A 27,304-nucleotide genomic window follows, 5' to 3' on the forward strand; every position below is an offset into this window, starting at 1 on the left:
TCTATTGAGAGGATCATATGGTCTTTATTTTTGCTTCTATTTATGTGGTGAATTACATTTGTAGATTTGCGTATGTTAAACCATCCCTGCATCTCTGGAATGAAGCCCACTTGGTCGTGATGGATTATTTTTTTGATAAGCACTTGGATTCTATTTGCTAGGATTTTATTGAGAATTTTTGCATCTATATTCATAAGAGACATTGGTCTGTAGTTTTCTTTTTTTGTTGCATCCTTTCCTGGTTTTGGTATCAATGTTATGTTGGCTTGGTAAAACGTGTTGGGGAGAATTCCATCCTTCTCAATATTGGAGAATAGTTTATGTAGGATGGGCACCTATTCTTCTTTGTAGGTGTGGTAAAATTCAGGTGTGAACCCATCTAGACCAGGGCTTTTCTTTTTGGGAAGGTTTTTTATTGCTGTTTTGATTTCAGTTCTTGATATTGGTCTATTCAGGAATTCTGTTTCTTCCTGGTTGAGCATGGGAAGGCTCTGTGTTTCTAAAAATTTGTCCATTTCCTCCACATTTTCCAGTTTGTGTGCGTACAAGTTTTTGTAGAAGTCATAGATGATATCATGTATCTCTGTGGCATCAGTTGTGATTTCTCCTTTTGTGTTCCTGATGGAGGTTATTAGAGATTTTTCTTTTCTGCTCTTGGTTAGTCTAGCCAGAGGTATGTCTATTTTGTTTATCTTTTCAAAGAGCCAACTTTTTGTTTTATTAATTTCCCTTATGGCTTTTTTGTTGTCCTTTTCATTTAGTTCTGATTTGATCTTAATAATTTCTCGCCTTCTGCTGGGTTTGAGGTTGGTCTGTTCTTCTGTCTCCAGCTCTTTGAGTCTATTCATTAGGTTGTCTGTTTGTAAGTTTTCTGTCTTTTTGATATAGGCATTTATAGAAATGAATTTTCCTCTTAGGACTGCTTTAGCTGTGTCCCACAGATTTTGATAAGTTGTGTCTCCTTTGTCATTTAATTCAAAGAATCTTTTGATTTCTGTCTTGATTTCTTCATTTATAAAATAATTGTTCAGGAGAAGGTTGTTTAACTTCCATGACTTTGAGTAGGAATGAGAATTTCTGTTAGGGTTAATTTCTACCTTTATTCCGCTGTGATCTGAGAAGATGCATGGTATAATTTCTATTTTTTTAAATTTTTTAAGACATGCTTTATGTCCTAGGATATGGTCAGTCTTAGAGAATGTCCCATGAGCTGATGAGAAGAATGTATATTCAGTGGATTTTGGGTAGAATGTCCTGTAGATGTCAGTCAGGCCCATTTGTTCTAGCTTTCTATTTAAGTCCATTATTTCTTTGTTTATTTTCTGCTTGGAGGATCTGTCCTGTACTGTCAGTGGGGTGTAAAAGTCTCCAGCTATTACAGTATTATTATCTATCATTTTATTCAGATCAAGTAGGGTTTGCTTTATGAATCTGGGTGCACCTAAGTTGGGTGCATATATATTAAGTATAGTTATGTCTTCTTGTTGAATTGTGCTATAGTAACCATCTTTGTCTTTTATTGCTTTTGTTGGTTTAAAAACTAAGTTATTGGAAATTAAGACTGCCACGCCAGCTTTCTTTTGGCTACCGTTTGCTTGAAATATCGATTTCTACCCTTTTATTTTCAGTCTAAATGCATCTTTGCAGGTTTGGTGAGTTTCCTGAAGACAGCAGATACTTGGTTTTTGTTTTTTTATCCATTGGGCCAGTCTATGTCTCTTGAGTGAGGAATTCAAGCCATTCACATTTATTGAGAGAACTGATGAGTGGGACAGAATTCTGTTCATCTTGTTGGGTAGAACTTCATTGCTATGTTTTCTCTCTTGAGCCATTGTGGTAGCTGGGATTTGATCTTTAGCTCTTCAGTAGTTTTATATTCGTGAGTCTATCTTGTGCTGGTCCGTGTGTAACTCTCTTTTGAGTACTTCTTGGAGGGCTGGTCTTATCTTGGTGAATTCTCTCAGTCCTTGTTTATCTGAGAATGTCTTAATTTCTCCTTCATATAAAAAACTTAGCTTAGCTGGGTACAAGATTCTAGGCTGGGCATTATTCTGTTTCAGAAGAGTGAGAATGGGGCCCCAACCTCTTCTTGCTTGTAAGGTTTCAGTTGAGAAATCTGGCTTAATTCTAATGGGTTTTCCTTTGTATGTTACTTGTTTCTTTCTCCTTACAGCTCGAAGAAGGGTCTCTTTAGTGGATATTTTGGTCAGTCTGATGACTACGTGGCGTGGTGTTTTCCTATTTGCTATGAATCTCCCAGGGGTTCTTTGAGCTTCTTGAACTTGTATATCTAGAGTTTTAGCAAGGCCTGGGAAATTTTTCTCAATTATGTCTTCAAATAGCTTATCCAACCCTTGCTTATTATCTTCTTCACCCTCAGGAATGCCGGTAAGTCTCACGTTAGGCTTCTTCACATAATCCCACATTTCCTGTAGACTCTGATCTTTTCTCTTATTTCTTTGCTCTATCTCTGTGACTGACTTATTTAATTGGAAAGTGTTATCTTCGATCTCTGAGATTCTTTCTTCTGTTTGATCTACCCTGCTCTTGAGAATTTCCACTGTGTTTTGTAGCTCCCTGAATAAATTCTTCATTTCCAGGAGTTCAATTTGATTTTTCTTCAATATTTCGATTTCTTTAGTGAATTTTTCTTCCAAATCCTGGATTTTTTTTGTGGTTTCTTTGTGTTGATTATCCATTTTTTCTTGTGTATTATTCAGCTTGTTTATAATCCATAATTGAAATTCTTCCTGTGACATGTTGGTATTTTGAATCTGGTTTGTGTCAATTGGTAGAGAGCTGGTATTCCTCTTGGGGGGTGAGATTTCCGTTTGATTCTTTATACTCCCCGTGTTCTTTCGCTGAGCCCTTCCCATCCCGATCAATCGTTAGATCTCGTCTTACAGCTTTAGTCTGGATAGCAGCACTCCTTGTACTCTGTTCTTAGGCTGTGACGCAATCTAGGTGTGTTGCTTCCTTTGTCACTAGGGGGAGCCTGTTGTGTATTGTTTAGAGTTTTTTCTACTTCAGTTGGGGGGCTGCTCCTGATGAGTCCAGCCCCAGAGGCTTGGTTTGACCCAAGATCGGTTTGACGAGTTAAGTCACTGTGCTGTGGACTCTCAGTTAGCAGCCAGGATTCACACTAGTTGCAGGCAAAAAGTCTCTCTCTCTTTTTTTTTTTTTTTTTTTTTTGGCTCTTCCTCTCGAGGGGTGGTTTCTGCCTCTTTCCACAGGAAAGACACTGGCTAGGGGGAAGGGGCGGTGCCCTCGCTCGCCCAGCGCCCCAGCTGCTGCAGCTGCCGCATGCAAAGGTCTGCCCCGCCCCAATGTCCCTAAGGTCCAGGCTCCACACTCTTGTGACTGGGGAAGCACTCAGTGTTCACACAAGGGCAGGGCTCCTAGAGAGGGTCCGCGCACTAGGGGAGGGAGCTGCCCAGCACCCTATGGCTCCGCAGTGGCTAGGCTGCGGACCTCAAGATGGCGACTGCCCGCCCGCAGATCACCGGAGCTGGGGGTGAATGTTCAGGGTCCGGGAGACACCAGAGCTGGGGGCCTGGCGAGCTCAGGAGCCCACAGTAGCTCCCCGGCTAGAGGGCCACGGAATAAAAGCTGTAATTCAGCCGGGCGTGGTGGCTCACGCCTGTGATCCTAGCACTCTGGGAGGCCGAGGTGGGCGGATCGTTTGAGCTCAGGAGTTCGAGACCAGCCTGAGCAAGAGCAAGACCCCATCTCTACAAAAAATAGAAAGAAATGATCTGGACAGCTAAAATTATATATATAGAAAAAAATTAGCCGGGCATGGTGGCGCATGCCTGTAGTCCCAGCTACTCGGGAGGCTGAGGCAGAAGGATCGCTTGAGCCCAGGAGTTTGAGGTTGCTGTGAGCTAGGCTGACGCCACGGCACTCACTCTAGCCAGGGCAACAGAGTGAGACTCTGTCTCAAAAAAAAAAAAAAAAAAGAAAGAAAAAAAAAAAGAAAAAGCTGTCATTCTGCGTCTCCTTGCTGCCTTTTGCCTTAGTGCAGATACGTCCCTCCCCCGCCAAGCGCCATCCCCACGCGGAACCCCTAGAGTCCAGGCTGTTTCCTGTTAATGTCTCCTCTCCACAGAGCCCCACGTCTCCCGCAGTGATTCTGCACCGACTTCAGGCAGATCCCTAATTGAGTGGGTGTGGAGGTCAGTGGGGAAAACAAGCCACTTTCCTGTGGGGCTGAACCCACCTCACTCACTGGTGAGGTGGATACAGCCGTCCCGCACTCCACTCTCTATTGTCCGCCCCGCACTCGCCAGATTTTCGCAATCTTATTTCCTGTTCACCTCAGTCTTTTCTTGCTCTGTGTGTCCCACGCTGATTCTCCGTGGATTCACACCACTGTTCTTGCGGGGGAGCGATCCTCTAGAGTTGTGGCAGGCTGAGATCCATGCCTTCCTCTCCGGGCGCATGAATCCAGGAGGTCACCTCTACCCTGCCATCACAGGATCGACCCATTTCTCGGTTTTAATATACAGTCCCCAAATTCCTGACCTGGACTACTAGATCTTGACAGGAATTATTTTACAGATATTTAATACCTAGAAAGAGATGTGAGAGTCTGGACTGATGATAGCTTACTCTTCTTTTGCAGGAAGGATGCTAATTCTGCGCTGCTCAGTAACTACGAGGTAAGTAGCTTTGAAGTGAGCTGTTGTATTTTCCTCTCTGATAGTTTGCCCTTTGCTTCTGAGGAGTGTTGAATTAATTTTGGTTAGAAATGACTGAACTCATGTGGATTTCCACTTTAAAATAGGACAGATGGCACCATCTGGTGGACCTTGGAATAGTCTAAGCTTGGTAAATTATTCAGAGTACTTCAGGGAAGCAGGGAAGACTTTAGTTTATAGTAGGCAATCTTCCCTAAATCCTAAAGATTCTAGATCATCATTTGGGATGCCTTCATGGGATGGAAGCATCTGTTTTAGAGCCACTTCTGTCTGTAAAAGTTTCCTATTAAAATACTTGTATCTTTTCCTAATTACCACTGTTTACCTATAAAATGCTTTTATACTTTATTATTTTGATCCTCAAATAGTCTTGTGGGTATTAACATCCTCATTTTGAAAGTGAGAGTTTAGTTGACTTGCCATTATGAATAATTTAATAGGAATTAACAGATTGATACTTTTGAGGGTTTGGGGGTGGGGTTGCTGAGAAAATGGAAAGAAGGAAGGAGGTTGGTGGGAGAGGAGATATATCAGTATATTTGTCTGTCTGTTATTTTGCCTGGGTCCTGTTAGGTACCAGCAAAGCCATCTGATAGGTTAACTCCAGATGTAGAAAGAACAATTTGTACATTGACTATCAGTTTTCCGTATGCCAGAATCTAAATTCACCTCCTAAATTAGAGGAGGTCTGGGTCTCCATTGTGTGTTATATAGAAGGTAGTAGAATAAACACAGTTGGTCATGTTCCTTCCTTCCTAAAGTTTCATTATAAGTGGTTGCTGCTCATAACAGGAAAGAAATGGTTTTGGGGCAAACCTTTGGCTTTTAGAAACCTCTTTGTCCAGTTTGGACTTTGCTAGGTGTTTGGGTATTTTATCCATTGGGGAATCATTGCATTCATTGGGTCTCATGCCACTGCTTCTAAAAGGAACAGCAAACGGGTTTTGCATTATATCTAGTAGCAGTATGTGAGCCTATATTTTCTTCAATTCTCTGGTAGATTCTCTAAAACAAGAACAAGATTCCTCCTTCTGTACCCCCAGCACTAATGCACATATGACTTTTGCTTTCAGGGAAAAGTTTGCTTGCTTTCTTTTTTCTTTAATATATTTTTTGTTTGGTGGTTTTTGTTATTTTGTTTGTTTTGAGACAGTCTCATTCTGTTGCCCAGGCTAGAGTGCAGTGGCATGATCATAGCTCACTGCAACCTCAAACACCTGAGCTCAAGCAATCCTCCTGCCTCAGCCTCCTGAGTAGCTGGGACTATAGGCACCACTACGCCCAGCTAATTTTTTAATTTTTTTGAAGAGATAGCGTCTCGATATGTTTGTTACTCAGGCTAGTCTCAAACTCCTGACCTCAAGCCATTCAGCCGCTTTGACATCCCAAAGTGCTAGGATTACAGACGTGAGCCCACACCTGAGCCAACACTCCTGGCCAGGAAAGTTTGCTTCTAAAGATCTATCATACCCACCCACCCTTCCTTCCTTCCTTCCTTCCTTCCTTCCTTCCTTTTTTTTCTGATGAGACAGAGTCTCACTATGTCACCCAGGCTGGAGTGCAATGACATGATTATAGCTCACTGTAACCTCGAACTCCTGGGTTCCAGTGATCTTCCTGGCGCAGCCTCCCAAATAGCTGGGACCACAGGTATACACCACCACACCCGGCTAGTTTTTTTTATTTTTTGTAGAGACAAGGGTTTCCGCTGTGTAACCCAGGTTGATCTTAAACTCCTGGCCCCAAGTGATCCCCTGCCTCAGTCTCCCAAAGTGCTAGGATTACATACGTGAGCCACCGTGCCCAGTCTCCTTTCTTTTTTTTGTGAACTGTATTTTATCACTTGCTTTATAGTATGTCTTTTCCAGAAAGAAATTATACTAGATTTTCATATTAGAGAAGCAGAATCGTCTTTAAAAAATATTTATTTTAGGAAAATTTACTTTCAAATACTCAGTATATTTTTCATACCAGAGGAGATTAGTGGTAATGGTATGTATTGGTAGGAAACATTTGAAATATTTTAAGTAAATTAATAAATTGGATTATTTGATTTAAATAAAAGAACATTTTTTAAATGTCACATGCTTTGGGGGCTCATATTTGCCCAAATCCAAGAGTTAGAAGGTGAATTTGTGGGAAGAAAGTAGGTACTATACTTTCCTATTTATCCTTCAAAACCATTGATCTTGGAATAGGTACATTTCTCAAACTTACTCATAAAAATTTTTTCTGTATTTCTTCCTAGGTGTTCCAGTTACTAACTGACCTGAAAGAGCAGCGTAAAGAAAGTGGAAAGAATAAACACAGTTCTGGGCAACAGAACTTGAATACTATCACCTATGAAGTAAGCCTGGGCTTCTGGCGAGCCTACCTAAACTATCAGGGAGAAATGTTGGTTTATTTTGCCGATGACTGGCCACGAAAATCAAGATTGCCTCTTACCTAATTTGAATAGTTTTATTATAACCCAGTTTTTATTCTGTTTAGAAAAGCGGGAGGAGCTTAGCCAACTGAAAGGGTTAGCCAGCTATAAAGTTAGAAGGAATACTGCCCTCACTTCTAAAAGCCAGTTGCAAGTTTGGGAATCCCCACCCCAAACCACCCTCAGGTTTGGTAATTCACTAGAAAGATTCACAGAATTCAATGAAAGCTGTTACATTCATGGTTATAGTTTATTACAGGGAAGGGATACAGATTAAGATTAGCCAAGGGGGCAGGGTGTGGTGGCTCACGCCTGTAATCCTAGCACTTTGGGAAGCCGAGGCAGGAGGATTGCTTAAGGTCAGGAGTTCAAAACCAGCTCTGAGTAAAAGCGAGACACTGTCTTTACAAAAATTAGAAAAATTAGCCAGCGTTGGTGCACACCTGTAGTCCCAGCTACTAGGGAGGTTGAGGCAGGAGGATTGCTTGAGCCCAGGAGTATGATGTTGTAGTGAGCTATGATGACACCACTGCACTCTAGCTCAGGCAACAGAGCAAGATTCTGTCTGGAAAAAAAAAAATAGTCAAAGGGAGAAGTAAATAGGGCAGAGTCCAGGAGAAATACCAGATGCAGAACTTCCATTGTTCTCTCCCATGGAGTCAGTACACGTTACTCTCTGAAATCGATGTGTGACAGTACGTGTGGAATATTGCCGACCAGGGAAGTTCAGCTGAGCCTCAGTATCCAGAGTTCTTGCATGCGACCAGCTCCTAACCTGAAACTGGGTGGGGCCAGCTCTACCTTAACTTACATTGTTAAGATTATCCAGTGTGACCGAAGGCCCCAGCCAAAGATTTTCCTATTCAGCATAGCGTTCCACGTACCTGGAGATTATCTCCCAGAAGCCTAGGGCAAAGGCCAAATTCTTTATTACAAAAAAAGTAATACCTTTTATTGTAGAAAACATAGAAGTACCAAAAGCATAAAGAAGAAAGCAAAACTAATTCATAATCTTAATATCTAGTTGACATTTTGCTGTGTTCTCTCCTAACCTTATGCTTTGTCCTTAAACAAGAAAGTTTAAGTTTGTTATATGTGATGTTTGATTTTCATGTCATTTAATTTAATGCTTTCTTGCTGTTTCCTTTCAATTCTGATTTTTGCCTCTATAGAGGATTTGGTTTTAATTGTCTTTATCTTTTTAAAGACATTATTAAACTTAAGTTATAATCCCTTTTACGGAAAATAAGGGATTTAGCATTTTTGTCACCATTCTTCCCCATCCAATTTTGTTCATTTAATCATGTGTTTAAAACCCGATTATTTCTTTATTCATTCATGTTCTTTTATATTATTTAGTTCATCTCTTTCAAAGAAGAAAATATTTGTTGGTAATTAGTTTTGTAACCAAATTTCAAACTATCAAGTACTCTTAACTCTATACACTTAATTAGTTTAAGCTCACTGCCACCCTATTCTTTCTTAAATTCATAGTACCTAAGCAAAGTTATTGTGGTTTTAAATATTTTGAGATATTTTATACCTGAAGATATATATTTCTAGTGTTCTATTTATTTTTTAATTTTTTAGAGACAGGTTCTTGCTCCGTCCCCCAGGCTGGTGGAGAGCAGTGGTACGATCATAGTTCACTGCAACTTCGAACTCCTGGGCTCACGCAATTCTCCCACCTCAGCCTCCCAAGTAACTAGGACTGCAGGCACACTCCACCATGCCCAGCTAATTTTAAATTTTTTATAGAGATGGGGTCTTACCATGTTGCCCAGGCTGGTCTCAAACTCCAGACTTCAAGCATCCTCCCGCCTCAGCCTCCCAAAATTCTGGGATTAGAGGCGTGAACCACTGCACCTGGCCTTTAGTGTTCTTAATGTGAATGACAATTTGTCTGAAATGGAGTTACAGAGTTTTATTCTGTAGGGCTCTATAGATTTTCATTGTCTATTAGTATTTGTTATTATGGATGAGTCTGAGACCAACCTGATTTTTGCACTTTTGAGAGACTCTTAATTTAGATGCTGAAGGTACTGTTTATTTTTCAGGTTTGAAATTCCTCCTAAATTATATCTAAGTGAGGTTCCCTCTTAAAAAGAAATAAAAACATTTTATTTTGAAATAATTGTCCTCTTACAGATTGTAAAGACAGTGCTGGGATTTCCCATGTTCCGTTCCCATAGTTTTCTTTAATGTTAACATCTTATATAACCTTTGTATAATTATCAAAACTAAGAAATTAACATTGGTACATACTGTACTAAAGATTTTATTTGAACATCCCATTACTGTCCTGTTTCTGTTCCAAGATCCAATCTAGGATATCATTTTGTATTTAGTTAACGTCTCCTTAATATCCCTCAATGTGTGACATTTCTTTATGCTTTCCTTGTCTTCCATGACCTTGAGACTTGTGAAGAGTACTGGTCAGGTAGTTTATAGAATGTCCCTTGATTTGCATTTGTCTGATGTCTTCTTGTGATTAGACAGGATTGATGGCTTTTAGGGAAGAATACCACAGAGGTGATCTGCCCTTCTCATTGCGTGGTATCAGAGGGTACATGATATCAACATGTCATATCACTGATGATGTTAACTTTGATCATTTGGTTAAGATAGTATTTGCTTGGTTTCTCCACTGTAAAGTTACTGTTTTTTCCATTTTAATGTCCTATTATTTAATAATTAGAAAGGATTCACCAAGTCCAACCCACATTAAAGGGGAACGGGAGCCCACCTCTTGAAGGAAGGGATACAAAGAATGTGTTGACATATGTTTAATTCACATAATAATTAAAAAATATTTTGGAGGCCAGGCACAGTGGCTCATGCCTATAATCCCAGCTCTTTGGGAGGCCAAGGCAGAAGGATTGCCTGAGGCCAGGAGTTTGAGACCATCCTGGGCTACATAACAAGATCCCGTCTCTGCAAAAAATAAAAAAATTAGCTGTGTGTGGTGGCTCGTGCCTGTAGTCCCAGCTGGACAGGAGGCTGAGCCAGGAGGATCATCTGAGCCCAGAAGTTGGTGGTTGTGGTGAGCTGTGGTTGTACCACTGCACTCCAGCCCGGGCAACAAAGTGAGACCCTGTCTAAAAAAAAAAAATTGAGGGGGGAGATGCTTTGAGGCTATGCAAATCTCCTACTTCTCCTTAAGCTATTTATATAGCCAGTTGTATATATCTATTATAGATTCATGGGTATTTTATTCTTTGAGTTTCCTCTCTTTAAAATAATTGTTTGAAATTTAATAACAAAAGTGTCAGACTTAAGAGTTTTTTTAAGATGAAAAATTTTCTTCTAAAATTTCATTATTCTTCCTGTTGTAGCTACTGATTTTCTCATTCAGAAATTCCTATTAGATGAAGATTGATTCTGAAGGCATTTGTTTTATAGAGTGTTTTTAAAAACAAAATTTTAGAATACAAAATTAAAGCCATTGTCATTCCTTTTTCTCATTCAGGGTTCTTAGTCTTATGCTTGCTTTTTCCTTTATTTTTTTGTTTTAGACATTAAAATACATATCAAAAACACCATGCAGGCACCAGAGTCCTGAGATTGTCAGAGAATTTCTCACAGCAATCAAAAGCCACAAGTTGACCAAGTAAGTAAAGATTATCTTAAGTAGGAAGACAGTGACACGTGAAAATGATAGCTTAGAAAAGCCATCCTCAGCAACCGTGTATTTATATTTAGTTGGATTTTAGATTTCTAATTAATACACAGTGCTCTTTTAAAGAAAGATTATGGTATTGTAGATGAGACAACTGAGAGTTAGACATAGAGACCCTTCTAGAGTGAGGAACAGAACTTAGTGAGTTTTTCCTTTATCTCAAAGACTTTCTTGGAGTTCCAGTTCATATGACCTATCCCATCACCCCTTCTCAGCATCCAGACCAAACTGGATGAAAAGTAGGGTTCATAGATTACGGTACTTTTTATAAAATTGATCATTGATGTCATTTGACATTTGTGTTTGCCTGAGGCAAAATTGGCTTGATAATATTCTGTGTTTTCTTTTAGTGCCCAATTACATTTCCTGGTAACTTTCTAGAATGAATTCAACTTGTAAAAAGTAAAAACATCATAGATCAAGAGTTTACATGAGAACCTAGCCCAAGTCTTTTAGAATCAATACCAGAGCTGATAACTTCCAAAAGCTATTGTCATTTCGTTCAGGATAATCAAAATTTTCTTTTGGGGGAACCATTTGGTTTTATTTCAGGTACACAGTTGCTACACAGTCAATAAACTTAATGCACTTCTCCCCTGGCCCCTTTCCTCCAAATGAACTCTGAAAATAAACATCTTCTGCTTGCGCGCACGTGTGTGTGTGTGTGTGTGTGTGTGTGTATGACATTTTGTTTTTAATTGTGGTAAAATACACATAACATAAAATTTGCCATCTTATCTTTTTTTTTTTTTTTTTTTTTTTTGAGACAGAGTCTCACTCTGTTGCCCTGGCTAGAGTGAGTGCCGTGGCATCAGCCTAGCTCACAAGCAACCTCCAACTCCTGGGCTCAAGCGATCCTTCTGCCTCATGCCCAGGTGTGCGCCACCATGCCCAGCCAATTTTTTCTATATATATTTTTAGCTGTCTATATAATTTCTTTCTATTTTTAGTAGAGACGGGATCTCACTCTTGCTCAGGCTGGTGTCAAACTCCTGACCTTGAGCGATCCTCCTGCCTCGGCCTTCCAGAGTGCTAGGATTACAGGCGTGAGCCCCCGCACCCAACCCTTATCCATTTTTAATTATACTTTTTTCAACATCATTCTGGCTTTTATAGTTCCCTTGCCTTTTTATATAAATATTTGAATTAGCTACTTGATATCTGGAACAAATCCTATTGGGATTATGATTGGGATTGCATTACATCTATAGGTCAGTTTGGGGGGAGAATTGACATTTTAAGAATATTGAGCCTTCCAATCCTTGAAAACTGTAGCATACGGGTCCTACACGATTTATTTTATTTTATTTATTTTTTATTCTTTTTTTTGTCTGCATGATTTTTTTTTTGATTTATACCTAAGTATTTCATCATTTTTGGTACTGTTGTAAATGGTACTAATTTCCAGTTGTTCATTGCTAATATGGAGAAATACAACTGACTTGTTTATATGGATCTTATGCCCTCCAACCTTGCTAAATTGACTTGTCAGTTGTAGGAGCTTTTTTAGTATATTCCTTGGGGTTTTCTGTGTAGACAGTCTTTAGTGTTTGCATACACAGAGTTTTATTTCTTTCTAATCTGGATGCCTTTTTTTCTTTTTCTTATCTTACCACACTGGTTAGGGCCCTCCAGGATGATGTTGAATAGGAGTAGTGAGAGCAGGCATCCTTGCCTTATTCCTGATCTTAGAGGAAAACATTCAGTTTTCACCATTAAATATGATGCTAGTTTAGGTTTGTCATGGATGACCTTTACCAGGCTTAGGAATTTCAAATTGCTAAGATTGGATGTTGAATTTTGTCAGTTGCTTTTTCTGTGTACGTTGAGATGTTTATACGGTTCTTGTTCGTTTGGTTTGGTTTGGTTTGGTTTGTTTTGAGACAGAGTCTGGCTCTATCGCCCCAGCTAGAGTACAGTGGCATCATTGTAGTTCACTGCAACCTCAAACTTCTGGGCTCCTCCTGGGCGATCCTCCTGCCTCAGCCTCCAGAGTAGCTGAGACTACAGGTGCACAGCATCATATCTGACTAACTTTTCTGTTTTTTGTAGAGCTGGAGTCTTGCTCTTGCTCAGGCTGATCTCAAACTACTGGCTTCAAGCAATCCTCCTGCCTTGGCCCCTCAAAGTGCTGGGATTATAGGTGTGAGCCGCTGCTCCCAGCTTGGTTCTTGTTCTTTAGTCTACAGAGTTGTGTAGCTTTTTGGCTATATCTTTTTGTATATTTTTCCTTTTAGTGGTTGCCATAGGGATAACAATATACATAATTAACCATTTATAGTCCAGAGTTACTATTTTACCACATAAGTAAAATATACATGGGTTCCTTTACTTTCTTTTATGTTATAGTTGTCATATTTATGACATGTAATCTACATACATTGAAAATACAATTTGTTTCTAACGTTTACTTTCTATACTTTCTATATTTTCAAGAACTTAGGAGAACAAAAATATATTTCATGTTTACGCAAGATGTTACCATTTCTTTTGCTCTTTATTCCTGAAGTTCCCTGTTTCCCTCTTATCATTTACTTCACCCGAGGAACTTCCTTTAGCACCTCTCTTAGAACAGGTCCACTGGCTACAGATTCTCCTGTTTTCATTTAACTGATAATGCCATTATTATCTTTCATTCCTGAAGGATAATTTCACTAGGTTGAGTGGTCTTTTCTTTCAGCACTTTCAGCACTTTCAAAATGTCAGGGGGTGTCTTTCTGGCTAATCATGGTTTCTGATCACTCAAATACATAATGTGTAATTTTCCTCTGGCTGCTTTCAAGATTTTTCTTCTCTTTGGTCTTCAAAATTTGGTTAGGATATGTTTAGGTTGTTTGTTTTTTAATTTATCTTTGATGAGCTGCTTAATTATATAAATTTAGTTTCTTACTAAATTTGTGAAGTGTTCAACTATTCATTCTTGAAATATTTTTTTCTGTCCCAATCTCTTTCTCTTCTCTTTCGTAAACTCTAAAGCCACAACTATGAGACCTTTGATGCTGTCGTACAGGTCTCCAAGGCTCTGTGCCTTTTTTCCCCTTGTTGTTCAAATGGGATAATTTCTGTTGATCTGTCTGTAAGTTCACAGATCCTTCTGTCATCTCCATTCTGTTATTGAGCCTACCAGTTGAACTTTTCATGGCAGATATTTTTCAGTTCTAAAATTTCCATTTGTTTTTTGTAACTTCTGTTTCTTTCCTGAGAACTTCTATTATTCCATTCATTTCAGGAATGTTTACTTTTACTCCATGTTGTTATAATAACTAAAGTCTTTGATAATTCCAACATCTGGGTCATCACAGGCTTGGCATCTGTTGATTATCTTTTCCCTTGAGAATGAGTCATATTTTCCTGGTTGAAATAATTTTAGATTGTATCCTGTGCATTTTGAATATTATGTTGTTTAGACTCTGGTTCCTGTTTAAAGTCTCTGGTTAATGTTGCTTTTTTTGTTTTACCAGGCAATCAACCCAGTTAGGTTCAGACCTCAAGTCAGTCTTACCTTCCAGGGATAAGGATTTCAGTGTCAGTTTAGTTTTTAAAACCTTGCCTTACGGCTTTGGGTCTTTTCTGCATATGATACTTGAGTGGTGGTTTAACTTCTCACTCTCTTTACTGTCCTGGGTCTGTTTGATGTTTACTGTTTTGGAGCCGTTTTGCACATAGATACCTCAGGGTGAGCCTAGGATTTGCATTGACTGGTACTCAAATTTCTTTTTTCTTTTTTTTATATTTTTCATTTATCCATTAAGTCACTCTGTATGAGCTGGCACTCAAATTTAGAGGAGTCCCCTTTTCTAGCTCTGCTCTCTGGGATTACCCCACACTCTCTGGCCCACATGGGACCCATTTTTGGCCCTCTAGCTACAAGTACTGGGTTTTTCTCAAAAGTTTCAACTGCCCGTGTGTGTGGTGGTTACTGGAGCTGCCCTTGGGGCAAAGCAGGGAAAGAAAAAAAGGGATATTTTGGTACTCTTTGGACCAAAAAGTCTCTCTTCCTGGCTACACCTGCTGCTAGTCTCCACTGGGAGCGGCACTTGAGCTGTGAGCTTCACCTGGTTCTCCAGGTTTCAGGGGCCTCCTTTCTCAATCATCTGGCCAGAAAGATGGGATTTCTGTTGGGCTTTAGTTGCGGGGAGCCACCGCCACAACTCTGTAGAGAGCTCGACCCGGGCTCAAGGCCCTGAGAGAAAAGAGGGGAAAAAAATCCCAAGAAACTCACAACCATCCTTCCTCCCAGCTGGCTCTTCAAGTTTTGTTTCCTCTCCTCAGTCCACCTACTTTTTTTCACTTTTCAGAGGCCTCAGTTATTGCTTCTGTATTTTGTCCAGAGATTTTTCATTGTAATTAGTGGAGAGATAGGCTTTAGTGGATTTACTCCCAACTTGGCTACAACAGAAGTCGTAATGGTTGATTCTTTTCTTTAAGACAGGATCTTGCTGTGTTGTCTGCAACAGGGCTAGAGAGCAGTGGTGTCGTCACAGCTCATTGCAGCCTCAGCCTCCTGCCTCAGCCTCCTGTCAAGCTGGGTCTACAGGCTCGCAGCCCGACGCCTAGTTAATTTTTCTGTAAGACAGGGGTCTCTATGTTGCCCAGTCTGGTCTTGAACCCCTGGCCCCAGGCAATCCTCCTTCCTCTCCTCGGTCTCCCAAAGTGCTAGGATTACAGGCGTGAGCCACCGTGCCCAGCCCTTAATGGTTGATTCTTAAGGCCTCTTTTCAGCTATTTGTCTGGGCTGGTGTATTGCTTCCTAATCCCTTTATCTTTTTCACTACAAATATGGACCTAGCTATTACTGTTCAAGAAAGCTATTATACAAATAGGAATTATCTTGCAAGCTGATTCATAATGGCCATAATCTATATAATTTTAAAGCAGACTATAATGTTCAGAGAAGTATGAATTTCAGCCCCCTTTTTCCATTTGTGATCCTCAGATTGAGGATTCATAAAGTCCTCTGTGATCTTTTAATCTCTCTACTTTTCATTTTTTTACTTCTAAAATCATTTATTTTGCAACTTTTTTTTTTTTTTTTGAGACAGAGTCTCACTCTGTTGCCCAGGCTAGAGTGAGTGCTGTGGCGTCAGCCTAGCTCACAGCAACCTCAAACTCCTGAGCTCAAGCGATCCTCCTGTCTCAGCCTCCCGAGTAGCTGGGACTACAGGCATGCGCCACCATGCCCGGCTAATTTTTTCTATATATATTTTTAGCTGTCCATATAATTTCTTTCTATTTTTAGTAGAGGTGGGGTCTCGCTCTTGCTCAGGCTGGTCTCGAACTCCTGAGCTCAAACGATCCGCCCACCTTGGCCTCCCAGAGTGCTAGGATTACAGGCGTGAGCCACCGCGCCCGACCTGCAACTTTATTGAGGTATAATTTATATACCATAAAATTGAATTATTTATTTATTTATTAAATTCCAGAATATTATGGGAGTGTGCCCCCATTTTGATTACATATATTGCCTTTGCACCACCCAAGCCAGAGCTACAAGCCTGTTCATCCCCTAGACAGTGAGCTCTGCACCCGTTAGTTGTGAATTTACTCATCCCCTCTGGCCCCCTCCCACCTACCCGGCACCCAGTGAATATTACTTCCATGTGTGCACCTAAGTGTTGATCAGTTAGTACCAATTTGATGGTGAGTACATGTGGTGCTTGTTTTTCCATTCTTGTGATACTTCAAAGAATCTAGCTTCATCCAGGATAATACAAGAGGTGTTAATTCACCATTGTTTTTTATGATTGTGTAGTACTCCATGGTATACATATACCACATTTTATTAATCCACTCATGTATTGATGGGCACTTGGGATGTTTCCACATCTTTGCAATTGTGAATTGTGCTGCTATAAACATTCGAGTGCAGATGTCTTTATTATAAAATGACTTTTTTTCCTTTGGGTAGGTGCCTAGTAGTGGGATTGCTGGATCAAATGCTAGTTCTATTTTTAGTTCTTTGAGATATCTCCATATTACTTTCCATAGGTTGCACTAATTTGCATTAAATGGTTGGTTTCATGACTCTGCCAGGAGCAAAAACTGCAGGCAATGTTGTTCTACAACAGCCAGTAGAGGGAGCCAGCAGGCTTCTTTCACTGTGGCTGAGGTCTGGCGCTCTGGGCGTTAGCGGCCCATGTCCTCAGTGCCTGGTGACTCAGGGTGCTGCTTGCCAAATACCATCAAGACCTGGACCATTTTGTGCTAACCAGTGCAGTTTAAGACAGGAATCACATTTATAAAAGGAACTACTGGAGTGCTCTTTAATCCTTGTGTTTGAATATCCCCAATAGAATTTTTCTCTACCATTCTCCCAGGCAGAGGAGATTCAAGAGAATAGCCCTTAACTGGTCCAGTTCTATTAGTGCAAATTGGGCCTCCATTCATTTGCTTAACTACCTCCACTACTAGAATCTTCGAGGGTAGGGGAAGAATCATGTCTTGTTTGACTTCATAGCCTTATTCAGCAGAATGGTAGTGTTGGGACTCAACGCTAAGTCACTTTGACACTGTGTCCCATGTCATTTTTACTATAGCATGTTACTTCCCCCAAAGCATTTGGTTCTTTAATCATTCTGATTTTTGCTTGAAGCACTTAGTTCTCAAGGAACTACAGCCTGACTGGTAGCCCCAGCTCTCATCCTGAGATATCCTCCCTAAGATATACAGTGGTGCCTTTTAAGGTTTGTAAATAACTTGAAGTCCCTGATGGAATTTTTCTGTGTACAGACTACTCTTGGCGTTTGATGCCATATTTAGGACATGTGCCCTGGGGCCAGCAAAGCTCAGTAGATGGATGGGTTGTCGGGGTTCTCTAGTATCTGGAGTCTGGTTACCGTGTCTCCCCAGAGTTCTCCACTTGTTTGTCCCATGAACTTCTGGATGACAGTGCTAGGTCCCTAGCTCTTTCTTTAGTGTATCCTTCGTTACATTTATGTCATGCCAGCTTTGCCTCAGTTGTTGGGGTGCAAAGATGAACACAGGGTAAGTGCTGTGGTAGCAGGGACATGGTGGAGAGACACCGAAGCATCAGAAAACACTGTGTGCTAAGGCAGGCCCAGAATCAGGAAGCAGCTTGATGCTTTTCTGTATAGCGTTGGCAGTCGGTTTGAGATATGGGTGCTTAGGGAAAGTAGAGTCACACGAAGCTAGAGAGACTGACAAAAACCAGCTTTCAAAGGGTTCTGGGGGCTGAACTAAAGAAATTCAAGTTCAGACCAAAATCTATGAGGACAGTGGGAGGATTACAAGCAGGATAATGAGATGGACTACTTTATTTGTAAGAGTGAAGGTAGACTGAAAAAGTGGCAGGCCTCCATGGGGTGGGGGGAAATTATCTTCTAACCAAGAGGTTGAAATGGCCCCTAGAAATGGTGAGAAAGGGACAGAGATCTTGGAAGGAATATAACAAGTGATACCTGGTGACCGACTATGGGCAGTGGGTGAGAGGGAGGAGTCAAGGGGACCCTCAGGTTTCTGGCCTGGGTGTCTGGCTCTTCACCAAGGTGAGAAGTACAGAGAAAAGTGCTGGTTTCTTGGGAAGGACAGTCACATCACTCTGGGTGTGTTGAGTTTGAAATGTATCTGAGATGTCGAGGTGGAGATACCTAGTAGGCATTTGGCCACAAAGGTCTGGGGTGCAGCTCACATAGCACAAAAACATGGATTTCTTGGTTAAAGCCTGTAGTAGCAATTGAGATTGTGAGGTTTGGATGAGGAACTCAGTCAAAGGGTCAGAGGATGAAAGATGGCACCATGGGAATGCCAGAGGCAAGCAGAAGGAAAAAAACAGAGATGGAAAAGGAATAAGCAGAGAGATAAGAGAACTGAGAAGAATGGAGTGTGGAAGCCGTGAGGGCAGACAGTGTCAAGGAGGGCGTGATCAGCAGTGTCAGATGCCACAGAGACGGCAGAATCGGACAGAGGAGCATCCACTAGTGTCCGTGTGGAGGGTGCTAGCCCTTTAGCAAGAACAGTTTTGTTGGTCACTTGGGGCGGGAGTTGAGAAGCCGGGGGAAAAGGCAGAGATAGTGAGACAGGCTTGGTCGTGACGCCAGCAGGGAGTGTTTGTGTCCCCACCACACCCCCGGACTGGAGCACGCAGTGTGGGAGCGTCTGTGTTTTACTTAGTCCCCTCCTCACCAGATAGCCCTCTTCACATGGAGACCCCTTCAGTGCTAACTTCACTTCTGCTTCACCGAGAAAACTCGTCTCCCTTCAAATCCTCTCAAATTTGCTTTTTCTGCCCTCATGGCTGTGGTCTCAGTGGAACATGAGCTCCTTCACTGGCACTTTGGACCACGATTCCTGAGAGTCTTTCCTTTTCCTTCTGTAGTTTCAGCCTGTCCATGTGCTTGTCTCCCCAGCCGGCAGACGGTCTTCTCTCTCCCCCCGGAGCCTGTTTCCTCCGCAGTCACCCGCAGTCCAGCTGTCAGCACCACTGTCGTCCCACTGAACTGCCTGCACAGGCCACCGGTGAACTCTTCTGTGGCAAATCCAGTGACTTCTACACTATCAGCCTACTTTTCTTCCCTTCCCTCCCCCTGAATCTTTTATGCGTTTTATGTCATAGCCAGTGCAATAAGACAAGACCTCTGTCCTGGAATTTCTCCTCTCTTAGTTTCCCTAACACTGTTCTCCCAGGTTTTCTTCTTCTCTCTTTGTTCCTTCTCCTTCTCCGCCTGTTCTCCTGGCCCCTTACGTGGAGGTGCCGTGTGGTGCTCTGTCCTGGGTCTTCGCGTACTCTGCAGTGGGTCTCTGGGTTGCAAGATCCCCTCCATAGTTTCCCACGAGTCCTTGCAAGTAAATCTAGCTCTGTTTTCTTCTGTAGTTCTAGACCAAATTAGAACTCAGACTTTTTAACAGAAACTTCTTCATAGTTACAAAAGTACTGCAAACTGAGATTTGATTTTGAACAATGTATTTTTTCTAAACGCTCAGGCTAATGTCGACGCTATCTGTTCCTGCACTCCACCTCACCCCCACCCAAATTAGGCAGCTGTCAGGTCCCGTCGACTTTATCTGAGGGTGGCCGGGAGCATTTCACATGTCCAGGCTCTTATCGCCATCCCTGCCACCGCTGCCCAAGTTCACAACCTCTTTTTCTCTTGCCCGGGAGGAACACAGCGCTTTCCTCACTTGTTGCTGCCTGCATTTTCTCAGATCTTCCAGAATTGCTAGCAGTACCAGCCAGAGCTTCTACTCTTTTCCTTGGTTGCTCTCCGGTATCTACAGAGTAACATCCAGCCTCTTCCTGGGGCCCTTTACTCTTGTCCCAGATGGCTCTTCCACCTCTCATCCCACACCTCTCTATTTCCTGAAACTCCACGAACTTCTGTTCCTCCATGTGTTTACTTGTGTTGTGCATGCCCTGACATTCCTCCCATTCCTTTTCCCTAGAAAATCCTCCGTGGCCCAGAACAAGGGTCATCTCAATGAAGTCTCCCTTTTTAAGTCTAGAGTAAACGTTTGGGGGATTATGAGACGTAGAATTTGACTGCAACTGCCTTAGCAATGACTACTGTTTACGAAGAAACTGCTGTGGGCCAGACATCATGATGAACATTTCCTCTCCCTTACCACGTGTATGCCAGAAGCAGATGGCCAAGAACACGAGCTGTCACGCGCAGCTCCAGCTCGGCCATTTCTAGCTTTGTTAGCTTGGACAAGTTATTTACTATCCCAGCATCAGCTACGTCTGGGGGTTAAATATGCTTTCCACGTGGAAGGCATGTAATATTGAATAAATGGTAGCTTCTGCCACTATAAATGGTAGATTTTCATCCCTCGTAATCCCCTCACGAGATAGTAAGTAGTATTATTATTCCTGTTTTGCAGGTGATGAAACTGAGGCTTAGGGAGACTGGGTACTGCTTCCCCAAACACAAGGCTGTGGGAATGGTGGCTTATTTATCTTTTTATTCCAGAACGTCTTTGAATTTACTGAACTAAATTGAAAGATGGATCCGGAGCTCCAGAGTAAGACTGAGAGAGAAATTTAGAATTTGTCACCTGCACAGGGGTAATGATTGGAGTCATTCTCTTACTGTCATCTTTTAGGGTCCACACGTTTCAACCACCCTCTCAGCAATGAGCTATATGTTTCTTTGTGGCAGATAATTATTATGTTTAACTGTTACTTAAATCTTTTGTTGTGAAAATCTGTGTGTATTTGTCTTCTTTCCCCAGCTAATCGAAAGCTTCTTGAGGCTGGGGACTGGACCTTGTGCTTCCGTGTATTAACCTCTGCCCCTTTAGTCCGTTTCGTTTACTGAGATAACAAGTCAAACCTGGGTAACATTTAATCTTAATCTCAAAGAGGAATTCACCCATTTCTAAGCAATGACCAACCAACCAAGGTGATTTTGTTAATCTTTACTTTCTGTAAGTTAGATTGAGAAAACATTATTTTCTTCATATTTCCCAAATAAAAAGTACTGTGTCAGTGTCAAATAAGTTGTTTGAAACTGCACCTCTGCTGCTGCTCCATTTCTTACAATCATGCCTCTGTACCCTTTAGGGTTCTGGCACACATCTGTACCCTTGGGTAAGAGTCACTGACATACATTCTCCTGTTTCCATTCTCCCATTTTACAGTTGAAGAAACTGAGGACTGTGTTCCAGTGTTTCTCCATTTTTGTTTTTGTTTTTGTTTTTGTTTTTGAGACAGGGTCTCACTCTGTCACCCCGGCTAGAGCGCAGTGGCATCATCACAGCTCATAGCAACCTCAAACTCTTGGGCTCAAGCAGTCCTCCTGCCTCAGCCTCCCAAGTAGCTGGGACTACAGGCGCTCCCACCATGCCTGGCTAATTTCTGTATTTTTTGTACAGATGGGGTCTCACTTTTGCCCAGGCTGGGCTTGAACTCCTGACCTCACGTGATCCTCTTGCCTCAGCCTCCCAAAGTGCTAGCATGACAGGCGTAAGCCACTGCACCCAGCCTTCCATTTTTCTTACTTGACAAAATATTCTCTAAACAGCTTGGTCAAGACTCGAGATCCTTAGGGGTGTGAGAGTTTTAAATGCTTTATGCTTTTCTTTTGACAGAGCTGAAAAGCTCCAGCTGCTGAATCACAGGCCTGTGACTGCTGTTGAGATCCAGCTGGTGAGTAAAGGCTGCCTGAGCTTGAGGAGCTGTTTTCTGGGGCTGGGATGGAGAAAGGCTGTGGATGGTCAAGGCAGGAGCTGCCCTTGTCTGAGGAGCCTGCTCAACCACCCCACTGTTTAAGAGAAAGGAGACTCCACTGATCTGATCCTAGCTAGCACGGACTTAGGGGAAGTAAAAGACTGGAGGAAATTTAATTCCTCCCACAGGTTTGGGCCTGTGACTTGGCAGCTCTTGTCTCCCCTGACGTCCTGGGCCATTCTGGCCATTGCTTCCCAGTAGGTGTCGTTGCCAGCCAGATGTTACATAAAAACATCAAACTAACGTGTCTCTGGTGCAGCTTATCTCCCACACTCCTGCCCTTCGCCCCGCTCTTCCCTGTCCCCCTTCCTCCGTGAAGGGGGCACGTGTGCACTTGCCCACACGTTCTTCCTCTCACACCCTCCTGCCTGGTCTCCCACGCCAGAAACCTGGAAGTCATTCTCTTCTTTTATCTCCTATTCAGTCAGTCTCCAAATTCTGTTCTGTCTTGTTTTCTTTCTTCTCTCTTTACTGCACTGCTTTGATTTCTGTCGTCACTTCTCCACACGGCTCTCACTTCTCCACACCGCTCTTACAGTTGTCCTCTGACCCTTCTTTCTGCCTCCAGTCTGGCCGCTCCAGTCCACTGTCCACCCGCTATTCATAGTCACCTCCAGAACCACAGATGTGGTCATCTCGGTTCCCTGCATAAAACCATCCCGTGGAGGCCCATCATTTGTAAAATCCACGTTGCAATCCCAGCATACTGCTTTAGAATTGGGGAGGGCAGCCAGAGTAGAAGGCCTAAGATGGTGCAAGGGGAATGTAAAAATGAGGTCCAGGAACACAAATTTGCCACCTATTGGCAGGCACACCGTGGCAGTTTCCTTCTTTTTACAGGGCAGAGAACATCAGTAAGCTACAAATATTAAGCAGGCCATCTAACAGGCAGTTAAAAAAATTTTTGTCTGGAGAATTAATAAAATGAAAATAAAGTTCTTTCCAAAGTCCATTTTAGAAATATTTTGCTCTTTGTCAAACTTCCTTTAGAAAAATATGGAAGAAGTTGGTCAAAAATACCTATGATCTTTAGAGTTGGCTTATAAAAAAACTTTTTAAAGGCTCATGGGATATTTAATTTTTGACTAAAACTGTCATTGTCTTCCTAGAGTTGTTTCTGCCCGTCAAAATGCACCCAAAATTAAATTAGAAAAATTTCTTCCTTAAAGGGTGCTTTTCTTGGGGAACTGACTGGCCTTTAGGCTAAATAGAAATCCTTTTTTTTTTTTTTTTTTTCGTATCGTCATCATTCTGATGCTTTACACTGTGCTGGAGATTCAGCTTAGAGGAGAGAAAAAAAACAAACAAAATGGCAAGAAACTAATGCCTCTCCCTCTGGGTTAGAAATCACATGTCATGTCTCCTCCAACTTTAATCAGCAGCATATGTTATCTGTGGCTTAATGACAGATGGAGAGAAGAGATGAGGAGGATTAGTGTGACCTCATCCCAGAGCCTGTAGAAAGCGCTATCATTACTTGGGAAGACGAGCTGCTCTTAAGAGTGCCTGCTTGTGCCAGGCGTGGTCTCGGGCGTCTGTCATGGTGCCAGTCATTGCCTGTGTAAACTCTTAATGCCCTCACCCTGGTCTCGGAAGGGGGCGCGTGTTCTCTCCATGTTAGCCCAAAGGGCTAGTGAGTGGCTGATTTGGGTGTATCTGATTCAGACGCTTGACTTTCTTCCTCTAAGCCATGTACTTTTCCTTGGTAAGAAGAAAGGTGTGGTATCCCCTTAGATTGTTCTCTTATCCTTTCTACAAATTAGGTAGGCTTTGATTAAAAAAAAAAAATTATATTTGTTTCCCAGCAGTTGGACCATTTTATTGCAGATTTTCCCACCCTGGGATTTGGCTACAAAGTTATTTACCGAGGTTTATAACAGCATCCCCGCTCACCAGAGAGGGATAAAAAAATGAGGGTTTCGCATAAAGTGGCACTTGCAAAGCGCTTGAAAAGTTCCCTGTGTTAACCTCACAGCCATCTATTCTCCCTGAGTCCAGAAAGCAGTCCCAGCATCCAGCATTTGTTGGTATGTGGTTGGGAGCCAGGTATCTTTTGGAGGCCGAAGCTTTACCTCTTTGGTTGTGCCTCAGCTGTGATTTGTTGTGATCCTCTGGTGACTGCCTGCTGACTCAGGGGGTCTGTGTGGAAAGGAGGCTGGCTACCTGGATTGTGACTTCTGGCATGCCTGGTTGGCTGTCCCTTTAGAACTATTTGGGAGCCCCCTGGCCTCAAGACAGGTCAGTGAACCCTGTGACCTCGTCAGCCACTGTCCTGAACGATACTAACATCTATGCCTGTTAGTAATTTAGTGATTATAAAAAGTCTTGAATTATAGAACCTAATACACCTAGCTGACACTTGATCAGTGCTGCAACTGCCAGACCCAGAGATTGGGGTGCAAGGGGTCCTCTCTGGTTTTCTAAGAAGACTCCTCAGAGGTCACACAACCAAACTCTCAAACCAGTGGGCTCTAGCTGCCGACCGCATCTTTGGGAGAGGAAATGATGGGAGCCTCCTGCTGGAAGGCATGGTGTTCTGGGGGCTGGGATTCCAAGTCAGAAGGCCTTGTCCCCGCTTCCTGTGAGACTGTGTTCTCCTTAGAACGCCGAACCTCCGCTGACTCATCTGTAAATTGTTCTGGCTTTATGTACTGGGCTCTTAGAAGCCCTGGTTGCAGTGATTCCAGAAATCCCCTCACAGACTGTGGAGCACTGCACAAGGACTGCTGGGAGGTTGTCTGTCAGCTGCGGATGCTGATTATTCATGAACTTGTAGACATTCTTAAGTGGAGATCATCTTTTCTCTGTATTAAATAATAAAATTTCAGATATGTCCCTTCTTCCTCCTGTGTTCTTTGGGGGGAAGTCTGTTAGATTATTGCTTTTTACAGACCCTAACTTTGCATGTCTGATTTTGAAACTGGGTTTTTGAGGATGGTTTCTTGTTCAGTAGAGAATTTACATTTTACAGAGCCATTGAATCTTTAGAAAATGGTCACTTTATTTCACAGCATAATGGAAAGTAACCCCCATTGGCTCACTCGGGATCTTCCCTATCCTGGAACGCCCAGGATCGTTATCTAGTTGTGGAAACATTCTTGGGCTGAAGCGAATGAGGAGACCAGTGTTTTGTCAGGAGTCTGTGGTATGATCTTGGACTTTCCACTTGACTTCTTAAACTTCTGTACTATCATCTGTAAAGCGAGGCGGTTGGACTGAGGTCCTTTTCAGGATTGCAAACCTAGCCTGTCATCTTGTTTTACTTAAATCTTCAGGGGTTTCTTTGAGAACTTCTTTTGATTCCATTTGCCGGATTTCAGAGATTGCCATGGGAAATGCCATAGACTAGGGCCCCACACACCTTTAGCTGAGAAAGGTATTTGCGATAGATGTTAATGCCACCAAGTGAACACAGGTAACCTGACAGCCTGCATACTGCTCTTGAAAAGGTGGTTGACTACATGATCTAGAATTAGAGGTGAGACCCGTGACTGTGGTGTCATCTCTGCATTCAGATTTCTGGGACCACGCCAGAAACCAGGCTTTATGTGGGCTGTTGAGGGGGCAGTGTGGGATTGTTTCCCAGCCGGTATTCGTCACCCCTGTTCCGCCCTCCCAGGAGATGACCACGGCCACACGGAGCGTGTTCCCTTGTGGGCTTTAGACCTAGGCAGGCCTGGCTTGGATTCCAGTTCTGCTCCTTGCCAGGATTGTCGCGAGGGTTAAAAGAAGTAATGGACAGACCGCAGGGTGCAGCTCCAGGCACGTGGGGGGCCCTCTCTGTAGGGCTGTTACCAGCGGTAGTGAGGATTACAAGGGTATAAACCATTTGGCACATACTGGGAAGTCACCAAATGAGTTGTTGAGACAGTTCATTAACTTACAGATGTGCTTATTGTGAAATACAAAAGTTCGTAAAGTGCCATTTCACTTCCCAGAGGTGAGTTTTCTTTGCCTATACAACATAGTCACATCTGCATATGGATGTGGGTGGGTATAGAGCTGTTCGGGCTTTTTTTAAAGAAAAATGCTGTCCTGGAAGTCAGTTTTTTCACTGACCTACTTTGAGCAGGCGCGCTGGCTCAGCAGGATTTGAGTTGGCTTTTCACGCTTCCATCTGGAAGATGGGGAGGACCTGGGGCGGCTCGGGACCCAGGTCTGTGTGTCCGGAGGCTGGGCGGGACCGGGAACAACACGGGGCAGGAAGGGCCGGGGTGGACCAGGGCTGTGACGCTGATTTGTGACCCCTGGGAGGGTTTCTTTCTTCTGCAGATGGTAGAAGAGAGTGAGGAACGGCTCACAGAGGAGCAGATCGAAGCTCTTCTCCACACAGTCACAAGCATTCTGCCCGCGGGGCCGGAGGCTGAGCCAAAGAAAAACATCAGCAGTGACGTGGCAATGGATGAAGAGGACCCGGCGTAGAGGAGTGCAGCTGGCCCGGCATTCGCGAAGACTGAAGGCCCAGCAGCCATTTCCTGGACTGGGAGAGGATTGTTTATTTGATTTTAGCCTCTATACCAACAGTCCCGATTTCATGGTCAGTTGGGTAAATCACAAAAATAAGCCTTTCTCAAAAACAAGCTGAAAAGAAATATTTGTGCCTCTGGGAAGAGAAACATGGTGAAGACAGGCTAAGGTTGTCAGGGCAGAGAGCTAAAGAGCAGAAGGCGATGACTGTGGACCCCTCTGTGGTAGAAATGTTTCCTCTACGGCCTTTGCCCCAGTTGCCGCGAGGTCTCTGTACACAGCGGGTGAAACGCTGTGTTTTCTTTGATAGGCTGTGTCCTAATTAGTTTCATCTGCTTCCCTAGGAACTTCCCAAGCAGAGGCTCAGAGCTGCTGGGATGAGAGCTGGATTAGGAGAATCTGCTTAGATGACTGCAAACTCCCAGAGCAGCAGATAGTTGCTCCAGGTTACAGTGAGCCGCTTACCTTGGAGGAATTTCCTCGAGAACAGCAGAGATAAGAAAAGGCAGGCCCGGCCAGTTCTTCATCAGCTCTGAAGGCCCCTTTCCTCTGCTGGCATAGGCTTTGTTTAGTCTTTTAAGACTAAGCTGTTAGAGACCAGCTCATTCCAGTTGAAAAATTGGAAAGAGGCACTCCAGGCTGAATGACAGTGGCAATAGAAATGCAGTATTGTCTGTCTTCCTGACCACCCTCAGTTTCCTTCCCTGAGACAGCAGCCCAGGGCTGGTGCTGGCCGTGGAGACTGGGTGAGCCTCATTTGCACAATGGGCAAATCATTTGCATCTCTAAAGAGGGCACAGTTATGTCGCTCTTTCCATGGACAGAATGTGTAAGAACCAGAGGTTATT

General features: G+C 42.8%; 1 protein-coding gene across 2 annotated transcripts in view; it reads left to right on the top strand.

Moving 5' to 3' along the window:
• Positions 1–27,041, top strand: part of CRCP (CGRP receptor component) — a 37,786-nt gene extending 10,745 nt beyond the window's left edge. Inside the window, exons 2-6 of one of the 2 annotated variants that reach the window (XM_069485747.1) lie at positions 4,625–4,661; positions 6,949–7,047; positions 10,641–10,735; positions 21,851–21,908; positions 26,262–27,041. In XM_069485747.1, the coding sequence (XP_069341848.1) occupies positions 4,625–4,661; positions 6,949–7,047; positions 10,641–10,735; positions 21,851–21,908; positions 26,262–26,411 (439 nt within the window). In that variant the 3' untranslated portion in view covers positions 26,412–27,041. Of the gene's footprint in view, positions 1–4,624; positions 4,662–6,948; positions 7,048–10,640; positions 10,736–21,850; positions 21,909–26,261 lie in introns of those variants that run through there. The other variant, XM_069485748.1, reaches the window with a different exon arrangement.
• The last annotated feature ends 263 nt before the right edge of the window (positions 27,042–27,304 follow it).

Source organism: Eulemur rufifrons, chromosome 14 (genome assembly GCF_041146395.1).
Source record: "Eulemur rufifrons isolate Redbay chromosome 14, OSU_ERuf_1, whole genome shotgun sequence".
NCBI lineage: Eukaryota > Metazoa > Chordata > Mammalia > Primates > Lemuridae > Eulemur > Eulemur rufifrons.